At 31.4% G+C, this 14,339-nt stretch overlaps 1 protein-coding gene across 1 annotated transcript; it reads left to right on the top strand.

Annotated features, from left to right (window-relative positions):
• Positions 1-8,257: 8,257 nt before the first annotated feature.
• LOC110728102 (ankyrin repeat-containing protein BDA1-like) lies at positions 8,258-14,152 on the top strand. The gene is made up of 2 exons (XM_021907737.1): positions 8,258-8,840; positions 12,833-14,152. The coding sequence occupies exons 1-2, from the start codon at positions 8,268-8,270 to the stop codon at positions 13,619-13,621; spliced, it is 1,362 nt and encodes a 453-aa protein (XP_021763429.1). The 5' UTR covers positions 8,258-8,267; the 3' UTR covers positions 13,622-14,152.
• The last annotated feature ends 187 nt before the right edge of the window (positions 14,153-14,339 follow it).

The following is a 14,339-nucleotide window of genomic DNA, read 5'->3' as shown; positions in this document are numbered from 1 at the left end:
TAAGCAATCAACAGCCATCATATAGGCAATAGTCTTCAAATAGATCTTAAATCTAACACATTCCATTGTTAATCTAAATTTCAATTTTAATTGGTTGCTTTAAATATATGATTTTTTTTACCTTATAGAAAGATGGTTTAAATTTCAAATTATTACACAAACCAAAAAACAAAAATTAATGACCAAACCTATATAATGAGCAGATTGGTCAAAGGAAGAAGACACAATTTTAGGATACAAAGATATATAATGAGCAAATAGATTAGAGGAAGAAGACGCAATTTTTTTTTTAAATATTCTTCTCATAAACCTTGTTTGATACGTAGAACACAAGTGTGAGTTTTGTGATCTGTTTATAGTTCAGGTTTTAACTTATGTGTACTTTGGTTATTACCTAAAAAAGAAAGTTTATTGAGTTTGACGAATGACCATATGTATTTTGGATATTGTGAAAATTCCAACTTTATGATTTTTTTAACGTGGAGATGAGGGAAACCAACATTTTGATTTTATTTTACGATAAGCATGTCAAAAAAATCAGAAAATATGATCTTATTTTAGAAAAAAAAGACTTAAAGTGTTTCCTTGAAAAAAAAAGATAGATTTAAAATCATAAACCTTAATTAAATTATGGTATTGTCCTAATTTTTTTTAAGGGAAAGTACGTAATTTTTTATCCTAAGATTTTGTTAAGATTCTATTAATCAAATTGCGTGAAGAAATAACAAAATCTCAGGAAAATCTAAAATTTGAGGGAAAGTAAATCATCTATTATCCTAAGATTTATTAATATTCCATTTACTAAATTTTATCCTTTTTTAAATTCATTTTACACGATTGTTTATCAAACATTCCAGGTTTATTTTATTATTAAAAATATATATTACTATAATTCTAGGCGTGATAAAAATCAATAATTATACAAAATCATAAGATATGTCGACAAAATCAATAAGATATATATTCTAATATTTAGATTATATTAGAATATAATCTTTTGAAATTTGAAAAATATACAGATTTTAAAATCTTCTATACAATAATAATAAGATAAGAAATTAGGAAAATATCCTTATTATAATTGGTGATTGAAATTTTTTTAAATAATATTTCTAATGGTAAAAGATATCCAAAAAGATATTGATTCCATTATATTTATTTTTATATATATAATCATTAAAATAGATTCATTTTAATTTTTGTACATGTTTAGCTACATATATTTTGCAAAGGTCGTAAAGTACTTTAAAATAATTGGTTATTTCTAACATAACGTATGATAATAGTCGTTTAATATTTAAAATGTATATAATAGGTAATGTCCAATCCGTATGTGGGTAAATTCCTTAAACACAAATACGATTTGGAATTCGGTCTCCTTTTTTTTTTGGATCAAACAGTGTTTCAAAGAAAAATCATACATTTTCTAATTAGATTATCTTGAAGAAAGTAGATTACCGAATTAAGAAAATAACAAGATATTAATGAATTATAAATCAGTAATGGTAATGTCCAAAAGAACTTGATGTCATCATATGTTTTTAATAATTACAATTTTCATAACAGGTAATGTCCTATCCTTTATTTGGGTAAAACATTTTACACAAACAAGATTTCAATTTCGATTTCCCTTTTTTTGGATCAAACAAGGTTTCGAAAAAATAATGATGCGATTTCTTTTTCAGATGTTCATGACAAACCCCGATTATCGTAAAACTTAAAAATTGTTATTTCGATTATATAAAATCACCGTTTTTGCAAACGTTGACTGATTTAGTACAATCCAAACCTATTATTTAGAGATTTAAATCGCTGCCCAAATTCGCAACGACTACGACTTTTTGATATCTTAAAATTTCGCATTTGCTTTTTGAATCGATCCATATTGTTATTCGCTTTCGACGTGCAAGTGAATTTAATGGACATAGATCATGTGTTTGTGTTTAATCTCATCCATGAATGAAAAAACTTGAAGAACACTGATGAACTATGAAGAACATTGATGAACAATTTTTTTATTTGATTTTTTTAATTTAATCGTTTTTTTATTTTATTAAAATCTGATTTTAATAATTAAATTTCGAAAATGTAATTAAAATGATTTTCGTAAATTTAGTAATTAAATTTTGGAAAATAAAAAAAGAATTAAAAAAGGAAATAACTAAAAATAAGGTTTGACCAAGGTAAAAAAATAAATAAAAAATCGGCCGATGATAATTCAATATAGTGATGATCCAAATAAAGTGGACCATAGTAGAATTTTCTCTTTTTCAAACTAATGATTTTTTGGGCATATACAACATTGTTTTCTTTTTCGTAAATACTCTATACTCTTGAACCTTTTTTTTTTTTTTTTTTTTTTTGAGTGAACTTCTGAATTTATTCATTCTCTTGGAGGAGAAGCTTTTTGACACAACTCACCTAAATTGTTGCAGTGAAAAATTAAATATAACCATGGTAAAATAATTTGGTGAAGAAGATGATAAATAATTGCTTTTTTTTTTGGAGGGGAATTGCTCAATATTTTTGATAGACCTGAATTGTCAATTATGTACCGTACAACTTTAACACTATGCACGACCTCCAGGTTGAAAAATCTTGGATTGTTTAAGGGCTTGTTTTCTTCAGTTCAGTTTAGTTTAGTTTATCAAGGATAAAGATAATTATTTATCATTATTAGTTATTGTTTAGAATATGTAAATCCCTTGATTTACTCTTTAATTTTGATAGTCAAAGTATACAGTGGTGAAACCAGAATTTCTAAGTGAGGGGGGGGGGGGGCACGATTATACCTACGTATTACATTTACTTTTTAAACAAAAAAAAAATTTTAAAAAAAACAAATTTTATTAGCTACAAGATTTGATCCCGTGATAACTTGCATACTATCACATGGAAAAAACCAACTCCTCTACACCAAAATTCATGACAATTAAGAGCAAATTTAATTAGGGGCCGTTTGGTTGGGGGTAATCAGGAAAGGGAATGGGAATCAACTGGCTCGATTCCCTTTGTTGATGTTTGTTTTACACTTTTAATTATTCCCTTTACCCTCCTCATTACCCCAAATCCTTCCAACTCCATTCCCCACCCCCCTAGACTTTCCCATTCCCTTTCCCTACCCACCTTCACACCACAACATCACCACCTTCACACCTACCAACACCACCGAAAAACCAGCCCAGACCACCGCTGCCCCTACCCAGACCACCGCCGCCCCTCCCTTGACCACCGTCGACCTTCCCCTGAGCCTCGCCGCCCTCCCCTCCCCCGAAAACACCGCCCTTAGCCCCCCAAAACCCGATCTCCCTCGACCCTTAGCTCCGCAAAACCCAATCTCCTTTGACCCCGAGCAAAACCCGATCTCCCTCGGTGACATACTTGACGGAAACGAATTACAAAGGAACAAAAAATGGATGAGATCGGAATCGACTTTTGTTGCTATTAGCATTGTTCCTGCCGTTGAACCCACCAAATCTCCTCCACCCAATGCCGCCCAGCCACCTTTGTAATGGTGGGAGGGTTGGGCGGCGGTTTTCGGGGTCGAGGGAGATCGGGGCGGTGTTTTGCGGGGTGGGAGCGATGGTAAACAGCAGCAGAAGAAGAAGCAGCGATGGTAAACAACGATCGGGTTTTGCGGGGCTAGGGGTGGTGTTTTCGGGGGAGGGGACGGCGGCAGTGGTCAGGGTAGGTTTTTCGGTGGTGTTGGGGTGGTGATGTGGTGGTGTGAAGGTGGTTGGACTGGTGGCCTTTAATTCATTCCATTCCTTTGTTATTTAAAACAAACAACACCCCAAAATTAGGGGATTTACATTCCATTCCTTGTCTCTCCCTTTGTTCATTCCATTTCGATTCCCCCGTGCGAACCAAACGACCCCTTATTATTTTAAGCCAATGGGGAGGCCAAGGCCCCCGCCAGCCCCCCCTTGGCTCAGCCCCTGAAAGTATAGACCTTATAATTAGCTAACATACCTAGTCACATATTGTATCTAGTCATAATTTTGTATGTTCAATGTTCCAACATTCTCTTTTCTCATAACTCGTATCATGAGCTTTTGATCCATCTTTTCTTGCTTCCGCTACTACCATGGTTACACTATCAAAACCTTTTGTTGACGCCGACAAATGATGGTGACCATATCAAACTTTCTTCTCGGAATGCTTCAAACCAAAATCACACTTTTCACTCAACTCTTTTGGCACCTCGTATTCAATATACCAAGAGATGCCATTGATATATTTTTTTCTCCAAACCCCTTACACGGAGAAACAAACCTTTTTCGATATCCTATAGTTTACCTACCATGTGTTACCATATACGAAATTCTCTCCAAAACCATTATGGAGAAACATAACATTCTGTTCTAAACCACCATCACCACCATTAATATTTTCTATCACGCCTTCAATGGCGGTAAAGGAACCTTTATATTTTTTTCCCTCCCATTTGATGCAAGCATACGCTAGCAAATTTTTATTTTTTTGTAAATATTTACAATCAATGGTCATGAGTTTAAAAACTATGAAAAACACCCATTATACAACTTCTTATTCTCTCTCTATATACTATCTTTTTACTTCTTCACGCAACTCCTCCATCCAAAAAAAACCAAAAAAGCTCCTTTAATACACTTCCTTTTCTTTTTCTAAAAAAACCTTCTAATGCTCCACTCCCTCCAAACCTTATTGGAGAATCGCAATGCAATGCAACCTTTCTCACCACCACTTCAATTCTTATATTGAACAAGATTTGAGATGTTATATCCAAGATCGGCTTCTCGTTCCGAACGTCCGTCTTGCAGGGGCGTATAAAGGATAAAGATGATTATTTATCATTATTTGTTATTGTTTAGAATATGTAAATCCCTTGATTTATTCTTTAATTTTGATAGTCAAAATATATCCCTTATAATTAGCTAACGTACCAAGTCACATATTGTATCTAGTCATAGTTTGGTATGTTCAATGTTCTAATCTTGTACTATATATACTTGTGTATCTTCATCAATATAATTAAGATTTCCAACATTCTCTTTCTCATAACACTATCATAGTTCACTTCAGTTCCTAAGTTCCTTCTATCATAAACAATTCATTTCAGCTTTATTCAACTCAATTCAGTTCTGTTCAATCCATTTCAATAAAACAGAATAGACCATAAGAAAGTGTTTGAAGGGCATGTAGATAATATTTTTTTTTTTTGTAAAAAACTACTCCCTCCGATCCGCCCCTTAATACAAAGCCTTTTTTTAGCATTTATTACTCACACAATAAAGAGAAAGAGGCTTTGTATTAAGGGACGGAGGGAGTACCTTATATACATTTGATTTTGTGAAAAAACTACCTTATAAAATTTTTGTAGAAACTACCTTATAAAAACTAAATGTTGTAAGTTGCTACCATGTGCTTGGTTTAATTAACAATGAAAGAGAAGGGAAATTAGGGGTTATAATGGGGCTATGGAGAAATTCGGTGGGAAAAGGAGAAAAATATTGAAAACGGGTCATTAAACGTCCTTATTCAATACAATAATCCGGTAAAAGGTAGCTTCTTACAACATTAAGTGTTCTATAAGGTAATTTCTTACAACATCGGTCGTTTGGTTGGATAATTTGAAATGGGTTGGAATTGACTTAGAATATATTTTATCTAGCTTTTTGTTTGGTTGAGGTTTTTGGTAATGGAATCTCATTCCCTAGGGGTTCTAAACTTCTAACTCCCCTCCATACCCATGGAATCTCATACCCCCCCTAAGATTCACATTCTATTCTTTTAATGAAGGATAGAATTCATTCCAACTATTAAACCAAACAACTTTGGACTAGTTTGAGTTTTATAGTTCATACCTTTATAGTATGAGATTCCATTCCAACTTGATGAACCAAACACCCTATAATAATATACAATATTAAAAAAATTTAAAGATATAACTTTTTTTTGAGGAATTTTAAAGATATAATTTAATATAATAATAATATTCCTTACAATATCAACTCAAAGTGCATCCATGTATAATTAGAGCTTAAAATTTCGAAATATAAAAAATATTATTATAGCTTTTGGTGCAGTAATTACTAAATACGTACCATCCGATTATAAGTAGCATTGACACTTCATTCTCATCTATTTAACCCTTATACAAACAACCAAACACCTTAAACCTTGAATTATAATAAAGATAATATAACACTTATATTAATATTGGTCTCCATACATCAACGCATGTATCGCATGCATAAATTACTAGTTACGGAGTACATAACTTACAAGTTACATTCATATTACTGCACCAATTTTGCCAAAATTATCAATTAAGTTCTTTTTAAAAACCTACCACAAAACAAAAACACAACAAGTTTGAGTAGAAACTAACACTCTTGATTTCTCATTAATTAAGAATCTCCAGTTGGTGGAGTCTATAATTCTAAATTTCTAATCTACAATGGTTGTAAATGGATAAAACAAAGCCATTGGGAAAGGAAATAGCAAAGCGGTAAAAAACACAAGTAGAGTAATTTTAAAATTATCCATGCACTTGTACCGTTACAAACAACCAACCCATGTTACTTTTGGACTTGCTAGTTGCTACTATACAGCTGTCTTCTTTCTCCGTTTTTCCTACAAGAGATATAAATGAAGAAAGAGAAACAAAAATAAAATAGAAAAATAAAAAATTACTGAGTAATAAATAAATACGAACATACAAAAAAAAAATAGGAAAATGTTATATATAACCCTTAGGGCTACATATAAGCATTACATTTACACTTGAAAATCGTAAAAAGTGAAGAAATCATTAAAAATATAAACACTAATTACACTGATTTACGCGTGTTTTTGTCATGAATTCCTAATTTTATACAATTTTCAAGAGTGTATTTAATGTTTATATATAGCCCTTAGGGCTACATATAACATTACCCAAAAAAATAATACGGAGTAATAAATAAATAAGCAAACAAAAAAAAAATGAAGTACGGAGTAATAAATAAATAGAATCATACAAAAAAAAAGGAAAAATACGAAGTAATAAATAAACAAGCATACAAAAAAATAATACGGAGTAATAAATAAATACAAGCATCCCCCAAGGTCCTCAACTACGCTTTCTCCAATACTCCGTATTAAAATGTTAAGCTAAGCTTGGCCTAATAGAAAAGATTGCACCTTTTAATTTTGAAGTTGGGGGTTCAATCCCCACAAGACACACTTTGAGGGTGAGAATCCCTTACCTTTCTCCCCCTCACTCTCAAAGTATCTGACCCACAAATACTGAACCAAAAAACCCATGAAGGGTTAAGGTTCGGTCAGGATTCTTAACTTCTCCTTACTGAGAAAAAAAAAAATATACTTCGTATTAAAATTAAAACCTTCCTCACTTTACCATTTTCTTACTTATCCATTTGACTATTTTAATATTATCTCACGAGTTATACTACCTCCTTTAACTATTATTTAATTATTAGATCAGACTTAATTACGAAGTACTACCTCCGTTAACTATTATTTAATTTACAATAAAGGAATATTTTATATCTCACAAATAATACCCCTTTGTTGTAAATAATAGTTAATGGAGGTAGTATTTTGTAATTAAAAATGGTTTTATAAATACATATAAATTTTTTTGAAAAAATCAATGGTTAAACTTGTGTGTCTCGACTAGCATTGCATGTTTTGCATGTTAAGCTAGTACCATATCTCCATATGTACCTAAAAAAAATAATAAAAAAAATTATTTGATATTACCATCCCTAATCGTGTCCGTCTATAATTTGACAAATGTGACCTGGATTTATGTGTCATGGGATGAGAATGTATTTACTCCCTCGTTTTTAAATACTAAGCTCCATTTTTCCTGAGCACGTACGTAGGCTGATGTAAATATTTGATCAATTTCATCTTTAAGTATTAATAAGTATAAATTCTAACAATTGAAAATTAATAATCCATTCATTTAGACGATTTCAATAAATATCCACAACACTATATTTTTTCTTATGTGTAAATCACAACTATTGAAGCAAGAATTTAAAAACGGATGGAGTAATAAATTAATTTTTTTCCTAAGTTTGTGTGACAAAGGCTGTCAGTAGCAGTCAAGTTTAAGATAAGTAAAATTAGTTTTATTAAACACACCTTAAGATACGTACGGATGTACCGTTGACCAATCTAGCTACTATAGTATTAGTATATGTACATATAAAGAGTACGTCCGTTATTAGTGTACATCAAAAAACCTTGCAACACTAAAGAGAGTAATAATAATGGAGAGAAGGTTGTTTGATGCAGCAAGAGAAGGGAGTGTAACATCCCTTCTAAATTTACTTAAAGAAGATCCAATAATTCTAGATAGAATATCAACTTCAGGAACATATTCAGAAACACCCCTTCACATAGCTGTTATTTTAGGTAACTTTGACTTTGTTAAGGAACTCCTACAAAGAAAGCCAACCCTTGCCACTGAAATTGATTTACACAAATCCACACCACTTCACCTTGCCTCTGCTACCAACAATGTTAAATTGGTAACACTTCTTCTCAGCGTTAGCCCCGGGATCGTGTGCCGAGCTCGGGATGCGTATGGAAGATGTCCTGTTCATGTTGCAGCTATTAAGGGTCGGGTCGAGGTGTTGAAAGAGTTGATGCGAGTTGATTCTGGTGCCGCTCTCCTGCGGACGGACCAGGATGATAGCATTTTACATTTGTGTGTTAAGTTTAATCAATTTGAAGCATTGAAGGTGTTAATTGAAAGAATAAATGATAATGTGCTCCTTAATTGTGGGGATTGTGATGGCAATACCATCCTACATCTTTCGGTTCTTAACCAACAATCCGAGGTATGCTTGTTTTATGTTACAAGTATTTAAAAAATTGCTTTGTTCAAGTTGATCATTTTATCTTATAAGAACTCGTTCTCTTCAACTTAGTTCAAATATCGCTACTTATTCTTGTCTAATCATGTTAAATTAAAAGTGATAAATTTTTTTAATTCTAGTTACTTATTAGTACTAATTATCTTTAATTGTGTGGTTTAGGGCCTGTTCATATTTACTTATTTTCAGTTCAGTTCAGCTCCAATCAGTTCAGTTCAGTTCAGCTCTAATCAGTTCAGTTCAGTTTTATGCATTTTAATTTTTCAGTTCAATTCAGCTCCAATCAGTTCATTTCAGTTCAGCTCCAATTAGTTCAGTTCAGTTCAGCTCAGTAAATATGAACAGGCCCTTAAAAGTACACAATAAGATTTACCTATATAACAAGATCCATTTTAACAAGGTTTTTATTTTTATTTTTATTTTTTTATTGTAAAAAATGTAGTCAGCGTTTAATCAGATCAGTGGCTACCAAAATCTTAACTTTTAAAATATGTCGGTAGTAAAAAAAAAATGGATAGGTACCAAAAATTAAAATAGGGTACAAATTATTTAGGAGAGAATAGTTTTAATTGTATTGATGATCTTGGCTAATATTTATAGCCTACATAAGATAACCTACACAATATAAACTCTATCATATAAACTTCCATAAATCTATTTTAGAATATCACTAAGATATATTATTATCCTAAATATAATATCATAAGATATATATGGAAAATATATCACAATAATATATTTTCCTATATTCCCAACACCCTCCCGCAATCGTAACGGCAATAACACGAACGTTATGGTTGGAAATTCGCACTTTGTTGAAGTTGATCGAGTTGCACTACTCTGTTGATGTCGGCTTCAATTTTTTTTTATTTAAAAAAAAAAGAACTTTTGCTACCACGACCCTTTGCTGGTGTCCATGGTCTTCTGTCACGGCCCTTTGCTGGTGTCCGTGGTCTTTTGTCACGGCCCTTTGCTGGTGTCCGTGGTCTTCTTTGCCACGGCCCTTTGCTGGTGTCCGTAATCTTCTTTGCCACGACCCTTTGCTGGTGTCTGTGATCTTCTTTGCCAGGCCCTTTGTTGGTGTCCGTGTTCTTTTGCAATTTTTTTTTTTAAATAATAAATAATACGCCAAACGTGGCTTTTCTTCATCTCCTTGGAGATGCAATTATGGAGGAAGCACACTCAAACACTACAACCTAACCAAATCACATATGACCATTCATATTGATCACGTATCACATGGTTATTCCAAAAAAAAAAGATTAAATAAAAAAAAAATAGAAATTTCAAAGAGCAATACTATTGCATAGCGGAAGCAAATTTATGAATCCCACCGGTGGGTTTAATATTCTAACCCACCGGCAGGGAGAGAATTTGTGTGAACGGTCCCAAGATTTAACCTGCTCTTGATACCATGACAAATTATTTATGAGAGAATAGTTTTAATTGTATTGATAATCTTGGCTAATATTTATAGCCTACATAAGATAACCTACACAATATAAACTCTATCATATAAACTTCCATAAATCTATCTTAGAATATCACTAAGATATATTATTATCCTAAATATAATATCATAAGATATATATGGAAAATATATCACAATAATATATTTTCCTATATTCCCAACATTTAATGGTACCAAAAGTAAAAATTTCTTAATTTTAATACATACGAAGTAGTATTTAACTAAACATTCAGCTTTATATACTAACTTTAAAATAAAAGTTTTCAAATATAGTGTACTTTTTAAAATGAAATTTAAAAATAAAAATTATATTTCCAAGCTTAATCTCAATTCATTTTATTCTATTTGATATTATTTTTGCAAAAGAAAATAGAAAAATAAGTTTAGATCAGATTATTGTTTTTTTATGTGCAGTTATTTATAGCTAAATATCTTTAATTTCATAATAAAAAATTATGAAAATTACATATTATTAAAATACACATTATTACCTTGTCACAAAAAAAATACACATTATTACGATTTTAATTTAACAAAATCCCACTTAATATATGTTTCTTTATAGATAATCGCACACTTAAGGTCAAATTTTGATCAAATCAGACAATCAGATTAGATAAGAAAAAACAAGATGAACTAAAAGCAAGCCCTAAATTAATTGAAACGTACAAATCATTGGAGTTGTATTTCTTTTAATAACATTATGTTTTCCTTATTTCTTTTCATATGATCTAACCTAAACTGATTTTAATCTAGTATTATTTGGTTTGAACTTATATCTTTTTACGGAGTAATTTGGTTTGATTTTTTTTTTGTTTGTTTATAAGTTATAAATTCTTTATTTAAATCTAATCAGGTCTGATGACCTACGCTTATATTATTAGATCTAATTAGATTTGATTTTCATAAATTGAAGAAGATAAATACAAAAGTTGAAAAATGACTTTTAGTTTTTATATATATACAAGATTACAAGCAAGTAGTAGAAATTATACCTCGATAATCAAATCATAAATACATACTCGTATGTAATCTATTACATATTACCAAAGGCGAAATTAATAGGGACACTTGGTAGCATACTATTAAATTTTTTCCTCCAATAATACTTGCTAAAAATAAATCATCTTCCACAATAATCCTTGCTTTAAAAAATTATAACTTCTAAAAAAGGATTGCATCCAATATATTACATTTGCTTTATATAAAATATAAAACAAACTTTCTAAAATATTAAATTGTTTAATATAATTTTATGTGTAGCCTAAAAAAATATTGTTTTTAATAATCGTTGAATAACCGTGCAATATCACGAGGTTTAACTTAGTTTAGTAAATTAAAAATGATTCAACATTAACCAAGAATATAAAAAAAAAAGGTTTGTTTAACAAAAAAACACGAGAGTGAGGGATAGCTCAAGTGGTTAGAGCTCCCCTCTCGATTCCAAGAGATCTTGTGATCGATTCTTATTATCCGCCCTTGTGGCTCTCTAAACACAAAAAAAAGTACAAAAAAAATACTAATTATTACTTAACACTAGTTATTCTCTTTATATTTCAACCTAGAAAATATAATATATTTTGATCAATTACATACTAAAAATAATATCATTTCATTATAATAGTTATTTATGAAAAAAAATAAAGGAATATATTTTTAAAAGGCTAATTACTAAATTACATGATAGTACAATTTATAATCTAATTTATTAAGTTCTTTAAGTTTAATCATGTAACCTAATATATTTATTAAAAACGAAATAATGAAATTTCAACAAATCATTAGATTTTTTAAAGGATCAACAAATTATTAGATTTTTAAAATTAAAACAACAAAGTTTTTTCTTGATAAAAACAAGAGTAAAACAACATAACTAAAGGAATTGTAGTTAATGTATGTAATATCCAATTGGTAAAAAATATTCACCTCTTACAATTTATTCTTTTTATCATGGCAAATTGGCATCAAATTAAATCAGGATTCAATTAACAATAATAGTCCTACTAATGAGCATATAATTATACAGGGTAAAGTAGTTAGGTTATAGATTGTACCTTCAAAAGCTTATCCTAATAAAACTAACTTCTTTGAAAATGGTGTTATTAGACGCAAATTAAAGGTGATTTTTATACAATTCTATGTTTTTTCTACTTTGAAAATAACAACCTTAAGATATTATTGTATGAATCTAATGGTGCATAACACCCATAAGCTATATTTAATTAATGTATAATTTGTTTTGGAGTTACCGTGCATGACACGGGTTCTAAATTAGTAAAGGGAAATTCCCTGTTTCTCATGGTGAGAAATGAAATTTGTTTCTGATGGGGTCATTTTTGTTAATAAATCAACATTTTTTTCATTATGAGAAACTGGGGCATATGTCAAGTGCGTGGTTACATCAATTACTTTACCTGTTACGAATCTCTCTACTCCGACTCAAAACATATTCTGTATTTTGTAATGTGTACAAAAATGTTAGCAGGCAGTCAACTATCTACTTCAAATCCAAACCATAGAAGTGAACGCAAAGAATGGTGCAGGGCAAACAGCAATGGACATCTTATTCAAGGGCGTAGGAGGTATGATTGGACGCACCCTTCATAATGCTGGAGCCGTAATTACAAATTCTAACAGCCTTCCATCACCTTCGCTTCCTGAAAACAACGGCGGTATGAGGAAGAATTTTTTGCTCAAGTACTTGCAGGACAAACAAGAAGCTGTAATGGTTGCAGCATCATTGATAGCAGCCGCCGCCTTTCAAGCCGGTGTCAATCCTCCTGGAGGCATTTACCAAGAGACTATAAATGATGATAAGCAGCAAGTAATGGACAAGCATAAAGCAGGCACATCCATCATGGCATACAGTGCCCCGGGGCTTTACACGTTGTTCATTGTTGAAAACACGGTCGGGTTCATAGCTGCTTTGTCTGTGTTCCTGTTGCTTCTTACAGGGTTGCCTCAAAAACACAGGTTCTTTAAAGGGCTATTTATGGTGTCGATTTGGATGGCTATTGTTGCGATTGCAGCGAGTTACGTGTCTTCTATAATAACGCTTGCTCCTCCTGATGAACAAGTTAAGGTCGTTGCATTTTCTATTGCAGTGTTAGTCATTGCTGTATTGTTGTGGATTTTGATTGTTTTGTGGTATGGTGGTTTTGGTCCTCGCATAGTTGGGATTATTCACCAGAGGCGTGCCTCGAAAAATGGACCGATGACCCGAGCGGGTAGTCTCCTTGGGGGTGCAACAACTGGTGGTACTGGCAGTGTGTAATCATCCTGCTATGTTGAAGTTCATTTGTGATTTGAATGTTATGCAGAGTGGAAAACTTTACTACGTACAGTTTACTCTGAATATCTGAGAGTGTTGTGTATTTTGTTCTTGAAATGTTGTTTTCCAAAATTGTAGTGTGCTTATAAAAATTGTGACTTGGTTGGGGAAGTTGGTCCATCACTACTAAGTTTAATTTCTATGTTTACTAATGATTTGAATTTAAGCAATTTAATCATTCTACTGACTTTTGGGCATGTACAACGTTTTCTTTTTCACTCTGTTCAATTCGTACTCTCTTCATAGACTTTGGTTCATTCTCGAATTGCAAATTTGCAACGACTAGAATTGAATTGCATTGAAATTTTGTGGCAACTTCGTTAGACCAATCTCATTCATTGGCAAAAAAAAAATTCTCTCTCTACCTACTTTTTCACTCTACTTTCCCACTTTTTCTCATAGGCATTTTTTTAACAACTCTTCATACATTTTTGGGCTTAAAAAAAATTACCACTAACATTTTTCTCTCTACCATTTCCGACAATTGACAATCTCTTCATATGCATTTTATTTTTGCTCATGAGTGGGATGTCATTTTAACCATTTTTACCATGATATTTTTCTAATGGGCATTTTTTTGCCCATGAGTGAGAGTGCTCTTAACCGTTAAGTATATAATAAACCAAGACAATATATGAATTTATGATGGTTTTACAAATAG

This window comes from Chenopodium quinoa, unplaced genomic scaffold (assembly GCF_001683475.1).
Source record: "Chenopodium quinoa cultivar QQ74 unplaced genomic scaffold, ASM168347v1, whole genome shotgun sequence".
Taxonomy (NCBI): domain Eukaryota; kingdom Viridiplantae; phylum Streptophyta; class Magnoliopsida; order Caryophyllales; family Amaranthaceae; genus Chenopodium; species Chenopodium quinoa.
This window is presented reverse-complemented; position numbering and strand designations above follow the sequence as displayed.